At 49.4% G+C, this 25106-nt stretch overlaps 1 protein-coding gene across 1 annotated transcript; it reads left to right on the top strand.

Moving 5' to 3' along the window:
- Window positions 1-2927: 2927 nt before the first annotated feature.
- Bloc1s4 (biogenesis of lysosomal organelles complex 1 subunit 4) lies at window positions 2928-4835 on the top strand. Its single transcript, XM_021163291.2, has one exon. It carries the CDS (start codon window positions 2946-2948, stop codon window positions 3591-3593), a length of 648 nt encoding a protein of 215 aa, XP_021018950.1. The 5' UTR covers window positions 2928-2945; the 3' UTR covers window positions 3594-4835.
- The last annotated feature ends 20271 nt before the right edge of the window (window positions 4836-25106 follow it).

Raw genomic sequence — 25106 nt, 5'->3', positions numbered from 1 at the left:
TGTTCTTTTTTGAAACAGAGTTTCTCTGAGTAGCCTTGACTGTCCTGGAACTCCACCTCTGCCTCTCAAGTGTGGGGATTAAAGACACATGCCACCACCTCCCAGTCAAAATTCAGCTTTCTAGAGAAGTCTTTTAAGTCAAAGGCAAATGAACACTCAGCAAGTGTTCGGTTTGGATCTTGAATGCCTGTCAGATCTACTGCCTGGGCCCTGATACTCACTGTCTCTCCCCCTTTCTCCCTCATCTCTGTCCACCATCCATAATGTTTTTCTCTGAAGCTCCTCTGACAGTGAAGACTTCATGACAGTAAGATACTGTTGCTCCTTCTCCAAGCTTCATTACTATTTTGAAGAGAGAAATATAGCCATGTATTTTGCTGTCATCTGTGTGATCTGATCATTTTCTTCACAGGCTGAAAGGTGCCAGAAGATGATCAGGTCACACAGATGAACACAAAATACACAGCCGTGTTTCTGCCTTCAAAACATAGCAGAGCACGGAGAATATCTGAAACAACTTCCTCTAATGGAAGTTATCTTTGAAGACCCAAATGCATTGGAGATCTATCTTTGAATCAAGGTCACCATGCAGACACCATAAGGAAGATTATCAAACCGCCCAATGGAACAAAAATGTTGGTTCTAATAGGACAGTCACCCGAGGTGTGCCGCCTAAGCATGGTGTGTTGGGAAATAGAAGAAAACCTAGACCACACAGCAGAACAGAGGAGAGTGTGAATGTAGCAAAGAGAAATAGGCAAGAATAAACCAGAAAGACGCTGCTACTAAGCCTTTCCAGGTGTTTCTAAAAGGCAAGTATGCCACCAGTGGCTTAAGGAAGTAGCAGCCTTAAAAAAAAAAAAAAAAAAAAAAAAAAAAAAAAAAAAGTGTACTCTATCTGCAGTTACATATCCGTGCCAGGAGAGGGCATCAGATCCCATTACTGATGGTTGTGAGTCACCAAGTGGTTTCTGGGAATTGAACTCAGGAGCCAATGCCATCTCTCTCCAGCCCTGGAAGTAGCATTTTTAAGAGCAGTTATTCTTCCTTCCTTCCTTCCTTCCTTCCTTCCTTCCTTCCTTCCTTCCTTCCTTCCTTCCTTCCTTCCTTCCTTCCTTCCTTTCTTTCTTTCTTTCTTTCTTTCTTTCTTTCTTTCTTTCTTTCTTTTTTAATCCTGGGCTATGAAAGGCTGATATTTTCTGTCTCCGTGGCAAGTTCTCCCCGCGATGTGTTTCAGGTTCACAGTGATGGACTCCAGTCAGCTGACCCAGATGGACTGACATGATGGAGAACTGAAGCAGCTTGTAGCTTTCTCTATTTTGTTGCTCAAAGTTGTTTTTCTTCTCTAATTCCTAATTCCCAGTGGGAAAAGAGGTCATGTGAGCTCTACCCAGAGAGAGGATGTGTTTAACACCTAACAAAACTCCAACTGTCTCCACCACCCAGTCTTTTGCAGGTACCTGCCTGTGTATGAGTGTGTCAATAGTAAACAGCCAACACTTTTCCTAACTGTTCCCTATTGGGGATCTGGTTTACGTCTCCTGACAATGGGGTCCAGGCCATTTGGACAAAATACCCACTACAAATCCCATCAAGACAAGGCCATCTCTACCTTATGCCCGTCTTCACTTGACAACGTTGAAGAATAAAGCCCTAAGTTTCCCATGGACCTGCCAGACTGCATGGGTCTAGGAGACACCACCTTGGATGTTTCTACGAATTTTAAGAATTTTATTCGTATCTTGTTTTTTTGTTTGTTTGTTTTTCTGGTAGCATTGTGATGGAATCCATGCTTGAGTGACAGTACTTCTTTTGTGAGGAGGCTGAGATGACCACTCGTTAGGATGACTTTTGTGTTCCACTGTTCTTGCTTTTGCTTACAGTTTATTTTGCTATCGCTGGTAAAGGAAAAGAGGCAGGCTGGAGCCTCACATGGGTGCTGGTGGGTACTACACAGTGGATAGATGTGGGAACAAGTCTAAGAGACCTGTGAACTTACTGTGAACTACGGATAGGCCATTGTGTGGAATGTTCTTCCCACAAGGTGGCCTTCTAGAAAGAATTACATAAACTGTGATAAGAGGATACAGTTGAGAGCAAGGACGCGCAGGGAATGCCCTGGCATGTCCACGTTATCTCTGTGGGAAAGACAAATAGGAGGGATATTCTTGGCTCTTTTCACAAGACCAAAGATGATAACACCAGGTATATTTTCTGTACTTGTATTTGCTTAAACTAATTATAAATGTCACCTCATATTTTGCTTCCTTTAATAATAAAAATGAGAAGTTCTTTGTATTATTCTTGAGCTCAAACACCTGGAGTCCCCCAGTTCCTAAACAGGGCTTTGGAATATCCTTCCATCTATGGAGATTTAGCCTTGGCTGGCTACAGGGCAGGTGGAGAAACAGAGGTAACCTGGCTGTGAAGGTATGAACAGTCTCAGCTCTGCTTCAATGTATTTCTCTTACACTAGCATTTGTCAATTTACCGTCAATCTACTTATCATTCCATTATCTATTGATCTGTCTGTCTGTCTGTCTGTCTGAGACAGGCTCTCACTACAGGACCCTTGGTGGCCTGAAACTGGCCAGACTGGCCTTGAATTTAAGAGATTTGTCTGCCTCTGACTCCTGAGTGTTGCGACCAAAGGCCTGTGCCACTGGTCTAATCTATTTGTCATCTATTATCTATCTGCCATCTACCCATTTTTCTATCTATCCTCTAATCGTCTGTCACCCTCTTTGGATTACTAACATGTGCAAACTCTGCAGGCACACACTACGAACGCACCGACAAGCCAGCCAGAAGCACTTTGGGCTCTCTGGGCATGTGGATAGTAGGATTGGCTGCTTGGTAGGGGCGTGACGTGTTTAGGAGGCGCCGGAAGCAGGCATCTCAGACCGTAACGCAATCGCTCAGCACCGGAAGCGGCCGAGCGGGCCATGGAGGAAGGACCCGCCGTCGGAACCCTGTCTCGAGAGGTCTCGACCGAGGAGGCCGAGCCGTTGGGCGCCGCGTGGAGCGGGGACAGCGGCCACGTCTCGCAGAGCCACAGCAGCGCGTCCGGGCCGTGGGACGATGACGGCCCCGAGGACGCGCCGGGCCGCGACCTGCCGCTGCTGCGCCGCGCCGCCTCGGGCTACGCTTCCAGCCTGCTGCCCGGCGCGGGACCCAGGCCCGAGGTGGAGGCGCTGGACGCCAGCCTGGAGGAGCTGCTGGCCAAGGTGGACGAGTTCGTGGGCATGCTGGACATGATCCGCGGGGACTCGTCGCATGTGGTGGGCGAGGGCGTGCCCCGGATCCACGCCAAGGCGGCGGAGATGAGGCGCATCTACGGCCGGATCGACAAGCTGGAGGCCTTCGTGCGGATGATCGGGAGCAGCGTGGCCAGGATGGAGGAGCAGGTCGCCAAGGCCGAAGCCGAGCTGGGGACCTTCCCGCGGGCCTTCCGGAGGCTGTTGCATACCATCAGCGTCCCCGCTCTCTTCAGGTCGGCGCCCAGCGGGCCCCAGCGCGCGGCGTACGAGCCGCCAGTCCTGTTTCGGACCGAGGACCACTTCCCTGGCTGCGGTGACAGACCTCAGCTCTGAGCGTGTGCGCCTCCACCGCAGGAGGACTCCGCGAGACTCTTGTCCCAAGTGTTAAGAAATCCTGTGAACTGGCGTATGTGATGCCGGGATGTGAAAGGTTAAAGTTTATTTTCTGCAAACGACTTGACATCGTCAGTATTTGATGCTAAGGGTGTAGGTCTCTATGTCTTCCAGTTCGGATTCGAAAGCTCTTTGGTGGGGACCTGGGGAAGCCAACTGAGTTAATTTATCGGTGCAATACGGCAGAGCTGTTATTTTTATGTCCTTTATTACAGTGAACAGTGTTACCTTGTTAAGATTTATATATTTATATGATCAAAAGTGCCCAAGAAATTAAAGCTGTATTATTAAATCCTAACAGTGGTTCAGTTTTCTGTAGCCTTCTGGGATAGATAGTAAATTGTTTTGTATTCTATTCAATTTTCTATGGTGTAGACTGTAAGCCAAAGGAAAGAGGACAGTTTCTTAAGATAGAAAACTGGGCGTTTTGTTGCAGGGAGTTCTGAAGCTGTATTTGACAGTTTGACTGGAAGCTTAGTTTATCAAAGCAAGAATATTAATGTATGATTGTCAGTGTTCTATTTATAGCACATCAATTAAAATGTTAAATTTCTTTGGCAGAGATTTCCTTCTGGAGATTATTTACCATGGCTTGTTTGGAAATGAGTCTGTCGCTCATGTTTTTAGTAGTGGGGTAAGAAAAGGCCACTTCCTTCTTTGGAAGGATGCTCTTCTCACAGTTCTGCGATCCTTCCCCCGAGTCTCATAACGAGCAGAAGGGTTTTGTTCTTTCACTTTGGGGCACACAGGTCCCTTACCAACAAACTGCTATTTCCTAAGTTGGTTCCCCCAGGTAGTACTCAGCTGAGTCTCTTGCTGTCTGTCAGGGTAAAATCGGTAATGGAACCAGACATGATAGCACACATTTGCAATCCCAGCACTCAGGAGTCGGAGGCAGGAAGATCACAGTAGCAGGATAACCTGGGCTGTAGAGTAAACTCCAGGTCAGCCTGGGTAGCTGAGAAGACCATATATCAGTAAATAGATGACTTAGCCAGATATGGTGGTGCACGCCTTCAGTCCCAGTACACAGGAGTCAAAGGCAGGTGGATCACTTAGTTTGAGGCCAGACTGGTCTACATAGTGAGTTCCAGGAGAGCCAGGGTTACAACCCTCAGTAAATAAATCTCTTCTTTTGCTTTTCATGGGCCTTCTGTGTTATATGGTGACATTTTTTTTTTTCATTTGATTTGTAGTTCACATCAAGAAACAGCTAGGTTTAAAAGCTGAGGGGACAAGTGACCTACATTTACTGTTCAGAATCTAGTGGGTGCTACTAGAAATTATTAATATATTTTTATGACAGGCAATGAATGTGAAAATAGAGTTCCAGGACAGCCTGTGCTAAAGAGTAGCACCCTGTCTCAAAACACACTAAAAAAAGATTGCTTACATAAGGGTTTGGAGAGATGGCTCAGCAGTTAAGAGCATGGCCTGTTCCCACTTGGTTTTGAAGACAGGGTTTTTCTGTGTAGTCCCAGCTGTCCTCCTGGACCAGGCTAGGCTCCAACTCGGAGACCTTCCTGCGTCTGTCTCCCAAGTGCTGGAGTTAAAGGCATGGACCACCACTGCCCAGCTAGCCCACTTCAGTTTGGTGAGCGCTCACAGTGGTCTGTAGCTACAGCTCTTTTCTTAAAAGGTTGTTCACTCCAGGCAGTAGAAACATGACTTTAATACCAGGACTCGGAAGGCAAAGGTAGGCAGATCTGAGTTTGAGGCCAGCCTGGTCCATAGAGCAAGTTCCAGAACAGCCAGGACTACACAGAGAAACCTTGTCTTGAAAAACATCAACAAAAAGTTGTTTACATATCTGTACAAAAAGTTTTTAAGCAAAAAAAAAAAAAAGTTTTTAAGCATGCTTAAGGCAGAATTAGGACAAATTATAAAACTTTTAAATCTTAGATTTAATATCTGTACAATAAAACAACATAAAAGTGCTATGAAGTACACATCGATTGCGTTATTTATCTATTTACTTAGAAAATCATAAGCTAAGCTGAGGAGAAGGTGGTAAGCCTTAGAGAGAGTCTCAGTATTTTAAAGCTAATCATAACCTTCAGAGAATACATGGAGAAGTCCTGGTCCAGATGATAACATGTGAACCTGGTTTCTAAAACGTCCTGGCAGCTGGCATCCCAGTTAGTGGGTGCCTCTGGGGTTTCTAAGTAGAAATTTGTGGCCTTAATGTGGACAGTTGCTGGCTTCCAAAGTACCGGACATTAGATGAAAGTTCTTTGTTGACCTCAAAGATGAAAGTTGTAGTCATATGTGAGTCTTCCCTCCCTGTCATCCCAGCGTTCAGGAGGAATAGGCAGCAGCATCTCCAGTTTGGAGCCAACCTGAGCTGCATAGTGAGTTCCAGGGTAGGCTGGGAGTATGATCCTGTCTGTAAAAACAAGGAATGTAGGTGCTCCTGTACTGCTTAGCAAGGCCACCTTCAGGCCTCTTGGCGCCCTCTTCCAACTCTGGATCTTTGAGAACTGTTTCTTCTGCCTCTTGCCAAGTTAATAACACCTAGAAAAAGGCTTCCTGGCCCATTCATTAAATACAGGCCTGGGGCTGGAGAGATGGCTCGGCGATTAAGAACACTGGCTGCTCTTTCTAGAGGACACCAGTTCAATTCCCAGCAACCCTGTCGAGGCTGACAATCACCTGTAATTCCAGTTCAGAGGGCACCAGGTGTGCACATGATGAAAAGAAATATAGCACTCATGCACATAAAATAAAAAGTAAGACTAGATACAGGCCATCTTTGCTGCTTGGGTCTGGAGCAGCCCACTTCATATAAATGGATGGGACTGGCAAAACAAGGGAAGGGCACCCCACCAGTCACCCTTGGATCAGTCTATTTTGCGTGCAAAAGCATGCCTGCTAAGATTAGCAGGGTATAGGATGTTTCTCAGCTGATATCAGCCTCTGGCAACCCTGACTGGACTTATATGTATGAAATGCTGGCCACTGAGGTGCCAGCAAGCAGTCTGTGACTGCTTCCCATGCCAGAACTTTCAGGGGTCAATCGAAAACTGTTCCTAGTGTCTAGTGTGCACCTGATAGGGAGCAGTCAGTACTCCTGAAAAGGCCAAGGTTTTAAAATGGTAGGCATGTGTTCCCATGACTTCACCTGCTCTTGTAGTGCAGAAACAGCTGGAGATCATGTGTAAACCACCATGCGTGGCTGTAAGCCATTAAAACAGTTGTTCTTGAGACATACAAGACATGAAAGGGCTGGGTGGCATGTTTGCTATGCAAGCTGGTGACTCAGTTTACCTCTCCAGCTAGGCATAAAATCTAGGCATAGAGGCATGCATCTGTAACCCAGTACTGAGGGGCAGAGACAAGTGGATACCGGGGTTGGGGGGTCTCTAGCTATATTCCTGCTGAAACAGCTCAAGGACCCAGTAAGACACCTCGAAGGGGTGAGAGCACACTCTGCCTTCCACCCAGGCAAACTCCCACATTTGTGAGCCTGTGTACACACGTGCACTTGAACACACATGCATGAGGGTGGGGCTTAAAACCAAACAGTAGAAAAAGACTAGTAATGGCCCGGAATTTGAAGTTTGTAGCTAGCTTGGCTCCGTAACTTTCAGAAGGGACCCCATGGGAAGGTGCAAAGCCAGTTCCTAAGGATGTTCGGTTTTTTTTTTTTTTTTTTTTTTTTTTTTTTTGTTTTTTGTTTTTTTTTCTGTTCAAAGTGAACAAGATGAAAGAGGGGCTCAGGATGCCTGGCAGGGTATGAGTGTAGGTCATATAAGAGTGAGTCACAAAAGAAAAAAAAATGGAGTCCTACTTTGGGGTCTTACCTGATGAATGTCTAACTTTCTGAACTTGCTCACAGGAATTCCTTCTAGAGTTCTGTGGTTTAGAGTGGCCTGATGTTCACAAAGAAAGGGGTGGCATCCAAGTTGTCACTGGAGTGTGTCCCGGTGCACAAACCCCCATCCCATCTGCATTAGCATCGTCCCTTGCCAGCAGTGTGTTGATCCAGCAGCTCGGCAGCCCCAGGAGGTCCCAGGCAGTCCCAGGCAGTCCCCTGCTTCTTCCTTGCTGTCCATTTGTGCACACAGCCAAGGGGCTTTAGAAATCTGAGTCTGGCTGCGAAGATGGCTGTGTGTATATGTACATACTGTGTGTATGTGCAGTGTTTGACCTGAGCTTGATCCCACAGAAGAAACCCCAGGCATCATGGTGTGCACTTGTCATCCCAGTATCAAAGGCAGAGGCAGGAGGATTCCTGGGGCTTGCCGGCCACCAGCCCAGCCTATTGGGTGCACTATGAGAGACTCTATTTCAAAAGAAACAAAAACAAGGTCTCTTGAGGAATGGCGCCAAGGGCTGTCTTCTGTTCTCTCCATGCATGGGCTTGTACATGCACCCCACACACATATATGCACACATGCACATGTACCACTACCCCTCCCCCCCAAAAAAAAAAACACCCTTGAGTCCCATGCACCAGCCTTTACCCAATGCTCTCAGTAGTTGATTTGGACATAAATGGAATAAAACCAGAAATCTGCTTTGTGCGCAGACAGTTCCCCTAGGGCTCATCCCCATCCCCACAAATTTGCAACAACCTTCCTACTTCTTTTTGGATCCTGACCTGGAAGCAAACCAGCAGTCCTGTGTAATAGCGGCTGTGGTATTATCCAACTAGCTGCCTCATCACCTGTGCGCATGACTAAAGATGCTTCCTGGGACCTGCTTGGTTTGCCTGGATTCTCATCAGTAACAATGTGCTAGGGACATTCAGATGTCTGACAAGTGACTAGCAGTCAGACTGACCCAGTGAGCAAGCTATACCATAGCTGGGTACTCTATCAAAACAGAAAAGCAAAAAAAGTCATATGCTGGCTAGGAAAACACACAGGCCAAGAACACAGAGAAAATATGTGATTTCTAGCTCAAGAACAGGGCAGACTAACAGCTGAGGTTGAATGCCAACTTAGTCCAAATCATGGATCCAAGACCACACTGGTTAAACACAGTACATGTACTCCTAGGGAAACCATATGGGCTTTGTAGGAACACCAGACATAAGGGCAGGCTACATGTGGAATTCACCTTTTCTGAGTCCCTAAATGTGCTAAGAGGCTGTAGAGAACTTTTTCCAAAGTGGCTTAAACTATCAGTCCCATCAATAAATGTGAGAACATTTATTTTAGGCCCCTCACCGACCAAAGGGAGAGGGATTCTTCCCGTGTAGTGAAGCCCAGCTTGGGGTTAGGGAGTGGAGACAAGACGAAAAGATGGTTATGGAAATAAGGCATCTCTGGACCATTTGGCTTGCAGAACAGCGTCTTCCCACCAGGGGGCGATGTAGGGGCAGGGAAAGCATGAAAACTGCGAATCTAGCCATGACCTTAAGGAATTCAAACTCGGTCATCTAAGATATGCAGAAGAACTCAGCCACAACACTCCGGACCTCCATGACAGACACACAGAGCACAAACATAGAATAAGTGGAAGCCAAAGCACAATGTCTGTTCCTCTTGCGTGGAGTGGTGAGCGGAGTGAGGCGGAAGCTGCATGAAAAACATTTGAAATCGCACGGCAAGCACCATGATCGGCACGCTCCCCACCCTTCACTGTTCTCAAAGCTCGACCTTCCTCCAAAAGAAGCAGGGTCATTTATTTACTTATTCCTTGTCTCCTGGTTAAGGGAAGGACTTGAACTTTGTCCCTTTTGTCCATTCTGAACCAATGGCACCCAGGGCTAAGCCAATGATGACAGCAGGCACTATCAGTGTACCTGGAATGAATGGAAGGGGACAATGGGGACAAGAGAGCAACTGACAGGGAGGTGGAGAGGGTGCCTGGTGCCTCCAAGACTCTTGGTCCCCATTGTGTATACTGGCCTCGACTTTGGAGACATCTTCCAACCTCCTCCTTTGTGTCTTTGGGTTGTAGCCATGTCTCATCCAGCCTGATGTGTGAGTTACTTGAAGGAGCCAGTATCCCTCTTATCCATCCTGCCACCCCCCTTCCCTGGCTCCATCTCTGCCACACTGTATCAGTCAGGTTTCTCCTGAGAGGCTGAGGAACCAAGAGGATGTGCACATAGCTCTATGGGAAGGGGTTATCGGGGGAACTGGCTCTTGAGGTTGCAGGGGCTGAGAAGGCCCCAAGAAGCCAAAGGTAGGCCGGAAGTGACTTTGTCCAAGTCCAGCCCACCAGGGCAGCAGAAGGTGGGTGAGCTCAAGAGCCTGGCTCTATAAAAGCCTAGGGAAGGGGACTCTTTATTCGTCAGGAGCAAAGTACCCAGTGTTGCTTTAGGGTGGTCCAGGATGATCAGGGCCATTGGCAAGTAGTGTCACCTATACTGGGCCCCAAGCAAGGACCAAAGACATGCAGAACATGACTGGGCTCAGGGCCTAAGAAGAAGCACATTGAAAGGCCATGAGGTGGCCACGAAAGTATCATCCTGCCTCTCCATTAGATCTCTTCCTCTTCTTCCTCCTCCCCTCTCCTTCCTTCTCCTCCCTCCACCTCCTCCTCCTCCTCCTCCTCCTCCTCCTCCTCCTCCTCCTCCTCTTCTTCTTCTTCTTCTTCTTCTTCTTCTTCTTCTTCTTCTTCTTCTTCTTCTTCTTCTTCTTCTTCTTCTCCTTCTCCTCCTTCTCCTTCTCCTTCTCCTCCTCCTCCTCCTCCTCCTCCTCCTTCTTCTTCTTCTTCTCCCCTCTCCTCCTCTTCCTCCTCCTCTTCTTCTTCTCTTCCTCCTTCTTTTTGAGACAGGGTTTGATGTAGCCCTGGTTGGCCTCAAACCCTTTTTCTCCAACCAAGAATGACCCAACCCTCTACCTCCTTGATGAGCCCTGGGGGACCGGGCATGCCATTAGGTTTTCCTGTGAAGACAGACAGTGTGCTGGGGCTGAAACAGTCTCTATGTGTGGACTCAACATCTCAGTCATTTAGTCTGACTGGTGCTGGGTAAATCCGGAGAGGTGACAGTGGAACGCATAGGAGACCTCCATGTAAAGAGAAATATCAGGGCCTGGGCCAGTGTGATGGCACGTGGCTGTAATCCAGTGCTCGGCCTGATCTACATAGAGAGATACTAACTAAAATACCAGAGATTGAAAGAGAAGGTCAAGGGGTGGGAGAGAGAGAAAGAGAGAGAGAGGTCAGAATATCTTCCTTTTTCACATAAGAGACATGTATGTATGTGTCTCCTTGTGTAGAGATATATTCCTGAGAGTGAACACAGAGGGTGCCATGGGTCCAAGAGGAGGCTGCTGGGTTTTCTGGGAAGGAAAATTGTTGTGGGTTGCCATGGAGCTGTTTGTATTCTCATGCTAAATCTGCTCCCTCCAGAGAGGCTGCCCGGAGGAGGAGTGGATCAGGTACCCAGGTGATTCTGTGTGAACCTTCTCCCCATTCTAACTGGTCAAATAAAGGCTGGAACCTGTGATTGGGCAGTAGAAGGGAAAGGTGGGGCTGGAGGTTTTAGAGAGTGGGGGAAGGGTAGGGGACAACAGAGGAGAAGGACAGAGGAAAAAGAGATGGAAGAAAGATGGAGCAGAACCACATGCCCTGGAGAAGCCACAAGTAACAAGGGCTCTCATAGCTGGGGAATAGCTTAGTACAGTGATAGATCTGCCCAATCTAGACATACAACTTATAATAACTCAGTTGTGTGTTTTTGCATAGACTTATTGGGGTTGGAAGTTTACTACAACAGGAAAGAGGAAAGGAAGGAGCCATGGTCAGGTAGGAGTGGATACAAAGCGCCCCCGTGTTCAGCTCAGCCTCTCCTGTCTGTACAGTCCGTTGTGTGGGGATTTTGATGGAGAGAACCAGGTGAGGAATCACAGAGCTTACCTGGTGCAGACCCCACTTCTCATGAGCACCGACAGCAGACACCACCCAGGACTCTGCCAAGGCTATGGATTATCCACTAGCCCAGGAGGGCCTAGCTCCACTAATGCCTTAGAAGCGCTGGCCTTGTGCACCAAACATGCTACCTATGGCCACCAAGGGGCAGTATGGTGTAGCATTGCCCAGCAAAGAGGTCTTAAGCCAATTATCCAGCTCCCTGGACCACCTCAGTTTCCTCCTCTGGAAAGAAAGAAGGAGAATCCAGGAGTTCACAGCCTCCTGAGGGCATGCTGAGCCCCACCCTGTGCTGGGCTGAGAAGTCCTTTCTCCAGCTCTCATCTTCCTGTGTGGCCGACACTGGGTCAGTGTTCCTGACCAGCAGCTACTACTACTCCCTCTCCCTAAGGAGATGCTTAGCTAGAGGGCTGAGTTCTCTGAGGAAGCTCCTTAACCAGCTCCCAGGAAGCGCTGTGGGGAGAGGCTGGAGGAGGAGCTGAGGCCCCTGAGAGACCGCCTGATCATTGCAGTGAGGACTGATCAAGGCTCAGCTCCTCCAGCACAGGAGACCTCCAGCAGAAGCCCAACACAGAGGGAGGCTAGCCATCCATCCCCTCTGAGCCCCAGGATCTTCATAAACAGCTCTTTGGCTACTCGATCTTGAGTGATTTTTCTCAATAGCCAATGTGATAAAGCACTGCCGTGCTCCAGAGAGAGGAACTGTCCAACCGCATCAGTGTGAACCAGGCCTGGGCTCCGGCAGGTCTCGGCTCCCTGGCTCATCTGTCTTTTATCAGCTATGAAATTGGTCACAGGACTGCTGTTCTCTGATCCCCAGTCTCCAACTCGGTCTGAGGGGCTGCCAAAGCACTCCCCCCCCCCCGGACTGATGGAGGAGCTGCCCGCTTCACGACCTGAGCACAGAGCCCCCCAGGGTGTTCTCATTGTCCACTGGCTTTAGTTGCCTGTGTCCTGGAATGGGAGGCAGAGGGGAGGAAGCTGGGAGCTCATGCCGCTGCAGACAGTCTATCTGAAGCTTGTTTGCTGCATGTGTGCATGCCTGTGGGCCACCCAGAGCCGGAGGCCTGTCAAAGGCTGCAGAGGGATGGCAGGTGTACACACTCTCAGTCCGTGCCAAGCTGGGCCTTCCCCTCATAAAGACCTGGTACTTGTTGGCTACTTTCCTGCCCCCTCAGAGCCAAACTCAGTGATCTATTCTAAGCAGGCTGCTGTCCCTGGGCACACTCAGGCCTTCTGTTTGTCCACGGCCAGCCTGTGAAAGTCTCATAATGTAGCCTTGTTCTCCTTACCACACAGTGGCTCGCTGCTCAGAGCCTGCCCGGGGAGGAGGCCGTGCCAGCTGCATAGAGCTGGTTTCCAGGAAGACACAAGCACTGTGTGTGGCCAGAGATGGAGACACCTCTCTGTTGGCAACCCCTTCAAATTAGGGTCAATTTGTTACAGGCAAAAGGCATTTTCAACAAGCAGAGAAAGCAGGCTCCAATACTGAGCTCCAATACATCAAATGCACAGGGCCTTTGGGAAGACCGTCTGGCCCTTATAACATGGCCTAATCGTTCTTCAAGACTAAGCCAAAGTCCTCCTGTTTCCTGCCTAATGGACATACACAGCTGAAGGCCTCATTCTCTGTCATCTTGCCCTGTTGGTTTTCCCTGTGTGTATTTTCTGTCTTATCTCTAGACTCTCAAGTGCCCACCCAACCTGAGGCCCTAGGGCTGTTTGCATCAAGGAGAGCCATCAACAGAGCGTGACACATAAACTACAATATCAAATCACAATGTCAGAAGGTAGGACATCCCTGTAAAGAATAGGCCTAAGAGAAGAGGGAGGACCTATATAGGTCCCACTACCCTGGGGCTTAGTATATTTCCAGGCTCAGAGAAAGCTATGGCCAAGACTGGCTCATCAGAGGAACAAACTAGCCACCAAGTTAGTCTATGAATCCATCAAGCAACCATGGCCATCTGCTTAACTGAGGAGACAGGGGGACAGGAGCAGGAGAGGGACTGAGTCCCCATCCAGCAGGAATCCTTGCCTATAATGGGGTTTTAACCACATAATCAGGTCAGAGGCAGGGCAGATTTCTGGAGCAGATGCCAGTCCTAGGCCTGACACTCACAACACTGCACCATGAGTGTGATCTGAGCAACCTCGTCAGGGTGGCATGCAGGACCTCAGAATCCCTACGCCTGCTACTCACTGGGCCTGAAGTACCTCCTAGGATGGACAGCTCTACCTGCATTCTCTACTTCTCTCCCTATCCCCTCTGTCTAGCTCCTGCCCTGCCCTTCTCCATGGAGACAGCAATTCTACCTATTCCCATTACAAAGGCCTTGGGTTAGGCTAGGCCTGCCCTGGCTTGCCCATCCTCTGTCCCTGGTATTCAGTAAAAGCAACTCGGGGTACCCACCTAGTGACCATTTCTGTGGAGTAAACAATGAACCTGCTACCTCTAGAGGTTCATGCTTAGGCTGGGTAGGTCAGAACCTTAGTCACCAAGTGATAATGTGATAGAGTTTGTAGTTTTGTTGGTCCGTTTGGTGTTGGGGATCAAACTCTGATCTTCGGCATGTCAGGAAAGGGCTCCTCTGCTGAGCTGCACCTCAGGAATTTCTGGGTATAGAGATAGCTCTGAAGCCTCTAGCCTGCCACTGGTGATGGCAGGGAGAGGGATGGGGAGGGGAGAGCAACAAGTGAGTACTGGGTGATGGGCTGGGCCAGGGGAGGGGGCACAGGAGTACCTGATCCCTAAGCAGAATGACTGAGAAGGGCCAGGCAGGCAAGCACTGGAGTCCCAAGAGAGGGACTGTGATTTAGTAAGTAGAGGCACTAACAGGTGTTATGTGTGACAGACTGTGGAGGGGCAGGGCATGTGGAACTGGCCTTAGGTGTGCAGGGTCTGGATTTGGTCTGAGTCAGTAACAGGTGTCAGCAATAAAGATCAAAGGCACAGGCTTTTTTGTTTGTTTGGTTTGGTTTTTCCAGGCAGGGTCTCTCTATGTAGCCTTGTCTGTCCTGGAACTAGGCTGACCTTGAACTCATAGAGATCCGCCTGCCTCTGCCTTCTGAGCGTGGGATTAAAGGTGTGTGCCACTACCCTCCAGCTTGGGCACACGCTTTATTTGACTCAAAGGGCTCATTTCCCAGAGGCAGGACCATGAGACCCGGGAAATTCAGAGGCAGGAAGGAGATTCCCCTTCCTGGGCATTTGTAAGCCAAGCTGTGGGAAGAAATGGACGGCTTGCTGGAAGAAGAAGCCTGCCAAATCATTTGACCCAGAGAATCTAGAGAGGTCTGTGACTGAAAACGGCCTCACGCAGGCCCAGAGGTATTCAGCTGGCAAGATTGGCTTGGCTTCATATTGCTACAAATAAGTACAATGATAATCATTATAGTGCTTTTATTGTAATAGGAGAAGCAGTCTCAGAAATCACAGTTTCAGAAAGTCATCGTATTGGTCAGCACCCCTGTCCGCAGCTGACATCACTTGCATGTCAGTAACAGAGGGAGATTAGAAACCACCTGACTGTTCATCGCACAGGTGTGGTCTCTCTTCTCGCAGCCTCTAAAAAATATACGCAAAATAAGACTGTTTGCAGACGAAGGAATTAAAGCTAACTTTTGTCAGGTCTTCACCTTTTTTCTGTTTTCTGTTCTGTCTGCAATAAACTCGTAGCAATTTTTAATGTGAATAGTTTCAAGGACAAATGAATACTGGGGTGATAAAAATAAAAATATCCTTCATTTGCCAAGCTCCAAGAGTGATTTTAAAAGCCAAGCTGTGCCGTGGCAGCCCATCAGAGCATCTTCCAACATCTGTCTGCTGTTGTACCACAGTAACCCAGCTTGTTTGGGAAAGAAAATTATTTTCTCCAGGGCCAGCCTGCTGCCACCAGCCCTGCCCTCCAAGATGGCTTCCAGAGTTGGCTCAGGACACAGGCTCCACCCTTATCTGGGCTCCCAAGCTGTCCTCACTGTGCCCCTCCCACGATCCATTTCTTTCTGCTACTACAGATAACGGAGTCTCTGCTGGGAAAAATCCACCTTTGAATTTGGCTTCCAAAACAATCACTTTCAGGGTTGCGGGAGGGGACAGAGGGAACAACCTATTTGAAATTGTTCAAGGCTGTGAACGGATGCTCTCCTGTTCTCTTGGACAGCAAAGGCTGGACTGGTATCAAAACTACATGCCACGGTGAATGTTCATCTCCCATGGAAGTTGGGAGCTTCCTGGTTACTCCTGCAGATGTGTAAGGCCAGGCGGGCTGCCCCTTGCCATGACTCATCCTGGAAATTAGAGCTCACCTGGGGTGGGTGGATACCGTGGTCTCCACCATCCAGGTGGAAAACAGTGCCATGTAGGGGTCTCCCAGTGACTCCTACAAACAGATTCATCTGATCCTGCTTCCCCAGACTCTCCCATTCCCACCCATTCAGAAAGAAGGGTCTAGGACTTTGCAGAGACACTAAGATTGGATGGAGGAGGGAGAGGACTCCAGTGTGGGACAGGTAGGACATTTGCTGGAGGAAGGATAAGAGTACAGAAGGCCCTCTAGTGACAGCGTGAATCTGAGTCTCAGTGGGGTGTATCTGTGGATGAATGATGAATCTGTTGATGGATAGGCAGATGGATGGATGGATGGATGGACAGGTGGATGGATGGATGGATGGGTAGATGATGGATGGATGGGTTTGTGGGTGGAAAGATGGGAGCTCAGCTGTGGTGGGGAGAGCAGAGGCTTCAGAACACCCCAGAAGAACAGCCTATCTGTTTCCAGTCCAAGTGGATGGAGAAAGAGCAGGGAACAGGAGCTCCAAGTCACTGTCCTGTGAAACAATGCTGTGTCACTGAGTGCTCACTCAGGCACTGGTGTACACATACACTCACTACTACTGCTGGGCACACTCAGCATTCACACCCAGCTGCCCTCTGTCTGAGATCAGCCTCAGTGCCCTGCGCAGGATGACCATGAACAGGAGTTTTTCTTCCTTTGCTCAGGGCTGTTTCCTGTAGCTCACACCCTCCCGTGTCCTGTTTCACAGAGACGAGTACAAACACCACCACGGACTCGTGGGAGGCTCTAAGCTTCAGTGATTGAGAAGAGACAGACTGCAGGGAGAAGGCCCGGTTCTCCAGAGTGAGGGTCTAGCCAAAGGCCTGAATCCTACCCACATCGGGCTCTTGTCAGTGGGACAGCATCTTTCAGGAACATTGACTCAGGCAACTCCAGGATTCTTGTCTCCAACACAGAAAAGAATCTTAGGGCAAGCTGATATGAATCAGAGCTAAAGTTTGATTTAGAGAGAGAAAGAGAGAGAGAGAGAGAGAGAGAGAGAGAGAGAGAGAGAGAGAGAGAAGAAAGGCATTCAGGGGAAGAATAAATCATCTGAGAGTACTAGTGTGGGTTTCTCAGAGAAGGGTATGAGTTTACTAAAAACATTTAAAAAAAAAAAAAAACCTTTTCTCGTGGCTGGCAAGATGGGACAGCGGTTAAGAGCACTGACTGCTCTTCCGAAGGTCCTGAGTTCAAATCCCAGCAACCACATGGTGGCTCACAACCGTCCATAATGAGATCTGATGCCCTCTTTTAGTGAGTCTGAAGACAACTACAGTGTACTTATACAAAATCTTTGGGCCGGAGCTAGCAGAGTTGACTGGAGGGAGCAGAGGTCCTAAAGATTCAATTCCCAACACCCACAGGAAGGCTCACAACTATCTGAAGGCTACAGTGTACTCATATGCATAAAATAAAATAAATAAATGTTTTTTAAAAAACCCTTTTTTCTTTTTAAAACATCTTGGTTAACTCTTTAACAGTTTCATAATGCAAACATGTGCACACTAAAATAAACAGAGATAGATAGATAGATAGCTGTGTGTGTGTGTATATGTGTGTGTGTGTTTGTGTGTTTGTGTGAGTGGGTGGATTGATAAATAGGTAGGCAGGTTAGTAAATAGGTGAATAGATGAAGGAATTGATGGTTGGTGGATGCATGAATAGATAGAAGATAAATATAGGTAAGTAGATAGATAGATAGATAGATAGATAGATACATACATACATACATACATACATACATATATAATGTTTTAAATGGTTTAAATTGGAGTTGGAGAGGAAACTTGGAAGTTATAGGCACTGACTGGTCTTGCAGAGGTCCCTAGGCTGCTCACAACTACCTGTAACTCCAACTTCAGGTTATCTGACACCCCCTTCTGGCCCCCTTGGGCATTCACGTGCATGTAGCATACATACGCGCACTGGTCCTGATCGGTACAGCAGGGGCTTTATCCACTGAGCCATCTTCCCAGCCATCCACTTATTTGCTGGGAAAACTCATTTCTAGACATCCCTCACAAGGAAACATGTAACCTGCCAAACAGCATTTCCCAGCATCACAGAAGCAGCAAGAGTCCACTCAACGGCAGGGCTCTGAGCTGCTCCCTTGAGAAGGCTTTATCACAGGACAGCAGGCAGGAGTGGCCCCAGAGTGATGCAGAGGATGCGAAACTGGAAACCCCAGGATACAAAAGGATTCACACACTCTGTCCAATCTCTTAAAGAGGCGCAGCAAAAGTCTCCAAAAGATCCAACAGCAGGGAAACCTCAACCTGGGGTTTTTAGTGAAAGAATCAAGAGGGTCTGTGAATCCCCAGAACACTGCAGGATACAATCACAGACGTGTTAGCAGAGACTCAGCTGTGGTACAAGGAATCATTTTCTTTTTTTTTTTTTTTCTCCTTTATCTTTTTTTTTTCTTTACATTTTTGCAATGAGGTTGTGTGACTCCTTTGTAGAAAACTTTTATGTCTCTTTGATAATCCTACTCTTCTCAGATACTCCCCAACATACATCATACATGTCCCCTTCCTACTTCTCTCTCTCTCTCTCTCTCTCTCTCTCTCTCTCTCTCTCTCTCTCTCTCTCTCTCTCTCCATATAGTCCTGACTATCCTAGAACTTGCTTCCCTGAAATTCACAGAGATCCATCTGCCTCTGCCTCCACAGTACTGGGATTAAAGGTGTGAGCAATGGTACTTGGCTGTTTTTGAAAATGTGGTTTGCATTGAATACATCCTATGTGCTTGACGTTTGTAATGTACCGTTTATGCTTAGAAGGCACAGGAACTCTGCACCATCCATGCCCATGGACGTGTCCAAGCCAGACAGGCCCCCAGCTCCTCAGACATCTCTCTCCTCACCTTTCCTTTTTCCTTCAGTGTTTTGAAACGCACAGAGTGATTGTATCTGTAAGCTCTGTACTGCGCAGGTGCACTCCAGAGCATCTTCCCTGACTTGAACTGATAACTCACCAGACTCACACCTTGGCCTTCCTCCCACCGCCCCTGTGGCAGGCTCCATTTCCAGATGCAGGTGACATCAGTGAGTGGCCCCGTTGGTGCTGTGGCCTCAGTCTTGGAGCTCAGGCCCTTGGTTGGTGCCTCCTCCCTTATTGTTTTCTGCAGAGAGCCAACCCAGGGGAGGAGGAGCTGGAAAGAATGCTGCTTGGGGGCTGGAGAGATGGCTCAGCAGTGAAGAGCACTTGACTCCTCCACCAGAGGTCCTGAGTTCAATACCCAGCAACCACATGGTGGCTCACAGTCATCTGAAATGGGATCCAATGCTCTCTTCTAGTGTGTATCTGAAGATAGCTATAGTGTACAAAAAAAAAAAAAAAAAAAAAAAGAGTGCTGGTTGGGCTCCCAAAAACATCTTGCTGGAAACACCACAGCTGAGCTCACCAGCCTCATGACAACACCACAGGAAAGGGGCTCAGGCTTCTCCCTGGGGCAGAATATCCTGTCTGAGCTGTCACCTTCTGTATAGAGCCCTGGCCTTTCCAGCCTACCCTGAACTCTGAGGATGCTCCCAGGCACTGTGAGGCACTATCTTCTATGAAGGTCCTTCCCAGAGTGGGTGGACGGCAGGCATCTCTCCTGCTACTGTCCTATGAGGCCCCTTACTTCCTGCTTGGCTCCCCAGGTTGGCAGAGAACCAATGGTGGGTTTGCAATATAAGCTAAAGCTGAGCATCCCTCCAGGGGCAAAGGGGACCCACAGCATCGTACAGGGCCTGAGGCGCTGTTAGACCCAGAAATCCTGCATGAAAGGACACCTCTGGGAGGTTTGACCTTCCTCAGAAAAAGGACATAGGTGACTGTGAAGGGACAGCCACCTGCTGATGTCTGGGTGATGGAGTGAGTGGAGGGTATGAGAGATCTGCTCTGGAGCTCAGGTTGTGTGGGCTGAGGGAGCATCTGCCATGCTGAAAAATCCAGAATGTTCCAAGGCCACACTTGTACTTTAGGCTTGGACTGATAACACCCTGAGAGACCAGAGTGCTAGCCATGGCTGCTTATGTGCTGGCTCTGTGCTTGCTCCCTCCCCCCACTGCCCAGTTAACCATTGCTAACCTCCGTGTGCACAGTTGAGCAGAGGAGCTCAGCTCCCTATGTTGTGTGCAGGATGCTCAATACTGTGTCAGCAGTGCTGTGTTCTGAAGGTGCATACAGTGGGAAGCCATGCAGCAAGGCAGAGCTGTGTGTGTTACCTGTGAGAGGGGATATACAGGCGGGCTCCCAATGGGACAGTGACAAGGACATCAAAAGGTTTTCCTAGCTGTTTGCCTCCCCTCCGCCTCCCACCACCTGCCTGGGCATCAGACTTGGGCAGGGCTGACCAGGCCTAGGCCTAGAGCCTCTGGTGTTCAGGGCAAGCTGCTTTAAGATGCTTCTTAAGGCTCACACCTCCCTGTCACATGTCCCACAACCCCTCAGAGCCTCATCTCTTTCTGCCTTTGTCCCTGTTTCTGTGTTCCTTACCACCTCAGTTTCTCCCCCATCCCTGTCTCTCATTCACCTCCCTTTCAGGAGGTGTTGGCTGCAGCCCTGTCAGGACTTTCTGGCAGACACAGCCTCTCTGTCCTCACCCCTGTTGGAGGAGGGCGGGCTCCTCCCTTGTTGGTGATGTAACTCCCTGTCACTTCCTTCTTATGGGGTTTTAATGAGTCCATTCAGTCAGATGGAGCAGCAGCAGGGCGTGGGGACAAGACACGATAATTAGAGAGGGTGCCAGTAGCCAGCATGGCTGGCACCTTGGTGCTCAGGCATAAATGAAAAGGGAGCCTTGTCATAGGCCCTGAGGTGTGTCCTTTTGGGTCCCAGAGTAAGGTCTGAGCAGCTGTGGTCTCAATAAGGCTGCCACTCTCAGGCTTCTGGGAGCGAAGGCCTCTCTCTCTCTCTCTCTCTCTCTCTGTCACACACACACACACACACACACACACACACACACACACACACACATGACACAGCAAGCCTTTGTGCCAAGGCCCTGCCTTGGCTGTTCAGGCTGGGGGGAGGCAGGTAGCTGAACCAACCACCAGGCCCAGAAGTCAAGCGGGCTGTCCACCAGTGGGACATCAAACCTCCCCAGACTCTTCCTTACTCCCAAGAATCTAGAGTTTGTCATTTCCTACAGTCAAGGGGTTGTTTGTTTGTTTGTTTGTTCCATGGAGAACAGTCTGGAGCCTGATGGGATAATGTGGGTCTCTCCATCTTGTCTTCTGTGTGTCCACGTTCACCTCAACCCTAGCACTCAACAGCACTGAGATACTTGCTGTGCTGGAGCCTAGGGGCAGGCAGAGAGGAATGAGAATGTGCAAGGTGCAGAAGCCAGCTAAGGAGCCCTGAAAGGCCCAGGCTAAGGCTGCTCCCTTAGGACAGCCCTGAACCCCTGGCCCTGAGCCCTGACCTTTATGCTTTGCCCTTCTGCCCATCTTGGTGGCACTCACCCAATGTGTTGGTCACTGCCCTCCACTGGCATGTTTCTTCTGAGACCACAGCATCCAGTATGGACAGCAAGAGACCTCATAAGTAATGGGGTTCACGCATGGGGCTAGGGCTGTAGAAAGGCCCTTGAGTCTGCCTTTAGCCAGTATGCTCTTGGGAGACCAGCAAGACAAGGAGGCCTCTGGAGGCCAGGGAGTGGCCTGGCCTTGGTCTCTGAGGATGCTGCTTACGGCTACCAAGAAAACCTCATGTGGCCCTAACCTCCTATGGGACGACCCTTTCCTGAGGCTTGGCTACCCTAGAGCCCAAAGACTCCTCAGCTAGAACATTTACAGGTAGAGAAACTGAAGTTTGACAAAGGGTTGTTCACAGCTTCCCAGCCTCTAGAAGCAGAACCTGGGATTCAAATCTCTGACTCCTCCTCCTCCTGAATCTCACAGTCACCCTGCATCAACCCCAATAATAGGTTAGTAATGGGCATGACAGCAGAGTTCCCAGGCTGAGCTGTTGAAAAACACATTCTCCATCCAGCTCCCGGGGACCCAGTGAGGCAAGAGCTCCTACCAAGTGGGAAACTGAGCCTCAGAGCCCACTCTACCTCACACCTAGTGAGGGAATGAGGCTGGGCCTGCTTCCTGGCGGGGCTTTGTCAGGGCAGCTGAGCAGGGTCAGGGCTGCCATCCACCAGAGATGCCTCAGCTCTGGGACTGGCCTACAAACATGTTGGGTGGCCTGGTCCTCGGGGCGGAATGACAGATCCAGAAAGGGCAGGGTGCTCCCAGCCAGCGCCCTCCCACCAACCCTCTGGAGCCAGCAAGGAGGTCTCTAGTGTCATCCTGCCAGGGTCCGCCCTTTCTGACCTGTTTTCCTGGCAGCTGTGGCTCAGGGTAGGTCGGCCCAGCCCTGGTGTCCTGCCAAAGTCAAGGTGGCTGTGGGGTCAGATGCAGAGTTCTCTGGCCTCCCTCTTCCCTGCCTTTGCTCCTACTCAGGTTCTACTATGAGGAGACTTCCTCCCATCCATCTGTCACCCACTGTTGAGGTGGCATCTCTGCAAACTGGCCCCGGAGCTCCCAGACAAGCAGTTGCCCCACTGTAGCTCCTTGTATGTTCATGAAAGGCTTGGCTGTCCCTTTCCCTCTGCTTACAATCCAGCTACTCAGAGATCCTCAGTCCTGTGCTGGAGTCCTGACCTTTGCCCTGTAAGGGGGTGTCATGAGTGACTGCCCTCTGAGGCAAGCAATGGCCATTCAGGGGGAGCTCAGCTGCACCCCTACATACCACAAAAGGCCATCCCAGCTGGTCTATATTGATATGTACACTCCCGCATACAGGGACAGAATAAGGCTGAGGGTCTCTCCTGAGCATCTGCTGTTTCCTGTCAGATAGCAGGTAGCCTCGGGTGGGAGCGTGTATATAGAGGCCAGGGATGACTAGAACAAAGGCCCCATCTACACAGCCATGTGGAATCTGTCATGTTAGTTGAATAACACATTTCAGGTGCAGCAGGTTGAGGGAGGGGTGCCCACACCCCTGTAAGTAACCCCAAGAAGGCTCTGTCAGGAAGTTCCCTAGACTGAACTTTGGCAGCGCCATGCCTCCGTTTGTTGCTGGAACCTTGGAGGAGGAGGTAGACATTGCTTTATGCTTCCCCTAGGGAATCTGAGAACCATGGGGTCACTTTTAGTAAAGGCAGATGGTGGCACGGGACTCTGTGTCTCAAGATGCTTGCAAGATCGAAGGAATCGGTCCAATCAGGGGGTCCCAAAGCCACCCCTAAAATGAGGATGACCAATTGGCACCTGCCACTCTGGAAGTTACAGCCTGTCCCAAGATGGGCTTTTGGCAGGTGGCTCTTCCCAGCTGCTCAGCAGAGAGGCCCAAGAAGCTCTGATTTTATTTTAGCAGCAGGTATCTATCAGGTGGGCTATGGAGGGGTATGGCTTATCTTCTCCTCTCAGGAGTCATGCCAGGAAGGAGGAAATGGGTGCAGAGGGGTCAGGAAACTTGTCCAAGATGGCACAGAGAATACATGGCAGACCCAGGTTAGAGCACTGGCCATCTGGTGTGAGAGTCAACTCTCCCACCGTGCACAGATGGCTCCTTCGCAAGGAGCTCTCTGCATGTCCTTGAAGATTCATTCCCATTGGAAACCAGAACCAGAACACGGAGGGCTACATGGGGAAAGAGCTCAAGCCAAGCCTCCCACTGGCTGCACTTCCTCAGATGAGTCGCTTGAGCTCTCGTCTCAGAAATCTCCTCCTAGTACAGGGATAGCAGCAGTGTCCCCTGGGTGTTTTCTAATGCTATATGTGAGGCCCTTTATGCCTGAGGGAAGCAGGCAAGAAGAGAGAAAGCAATTCCTGACTCACAGGGAGCTGGTGAGGACCACCCAAGACAAGGGCATAGAAACACCCATCACAGGGCAGCCAGGGCCTGCACACTGTGCCTGCTGCTGGCTCCTGGGACCACTCCCCTGGGCACTGCTGGTTGTGCCTGAAGGATGATGGAGACTTGAGGGTGACCGAGCTCTGGGTAGAAGGCAGAGCATAAGCAAATAGTTGGGGGAGCAGGTGGATGGCACCAGGAGAACTTGGGGCCCAGGCTGGGATGCCCTGTATCAGAGCCCGCTGGAGGTCTGAGGTTGGAAGCTTTGATTTCCTCTGTGGACTCTGTGCTGACTCTAGATCGGGTATGTTATACTTTCTCTTCATGGCTCTGAGGTTGCTGGAGTGGAGTGGGGTGATACAGGGCCGTGTTGGGAGGTCCTAAGGGGGAAGGCTATCGCATAGCAGGTAGTTTTAGTGTGAGTTCCTGAGCTCTTGGCTGGCATGGGGTTCAGGTTCACCTGCCAGCTGGATCCAAGGCAGAGGGTATGAGGGAGGAAGTTGGACTTCCTGTGTGAATATATAAAAGGCTCTTGTTCATCTGAGGAGCAACGAAGAAGTGAGTTCTGATGTGAGATGCCTAGAATCCCAGTGCTTGAGGGGCAGAGGCAGGGGGATTGCAGCAAATTTGAGGCCAGCCTGGTCTACATAGAGTTGCAGGCAGTTAGGGCTACACAGTGAAACCCTGTCTCAAAAACAAACAACACACACACACAAACAAAAACAAAACAAAACAAAAAACAACAAAAACAAAAAAACCAAACAACCAAAACAAACCAAACAAATGAACAAACAGTCCAAAAACCCAAAACCAACCTATCAAACAAAAAAACCCAAAACCCCAAAACAAAAAAGAACCACCAAAGAAGGGTAAATGTGCAAAAGCTAAAACTATCTTATATTGTAGTCTTCCTGCAAGGCAAAGGTGCCCTGCCACCCTGCTGGTGCAGCCCACTGGGTGGGTCTGCCACGTGAGCTGGTTAAAGTCCAGCTTTTCTGGAAATTCACCTTCAGCACTTTCATTCCCCCTCCTGACTCATTATGCTTTCTGTTTCCGATTGGTCACTGTGAAAACAAATCAATGACTGAAATGAAGCAGAGAGCGAGCCCTGGGGAAAAGGAAAATGAAAGTCCTTCGGGTTACTGCCCAGGGTGAAGTCTGCATTCGTCCACTCAAGGGCGTACACCAGGAGCATGCGGGATGTGAACTGGAGCTGGCCTGACTTAAAGTTCTCCTCTATAGATAATTCCTTAGCTGACCTTGTTCCGGCCTCTGAAACTGATCACGTGAGACCCACGCCAGCTACTGGAGGGACTGAGGATGGACAGAAAACACCACCGTTGAGTGAAAACATAAAACATTCAGGACATTATGCAGTAAGTGCTCAATAAATGCTATAGTGTGCAGTCGACACTCATTGGAAACAAGGATGAGAACCACGCGCTCC

Source organism: Mus caroli, unplaced genomic scaffold (genome assembly GCF_978045245.1).
Source record: "Mus caroli unplaced genomic scaffold, Mus_caroli_1 scaffold_4, whole genome shotgun sequence".
NCBI lineage: Eukaryota > Metazoa > Chordata > Mammalia > Rodentia > Muridae > Mus > Mus caroli.
Note: the sequence above shows the minus strand (reverse complement) of the source record. Positions and strands in the feature narration are given on the sequence as shown.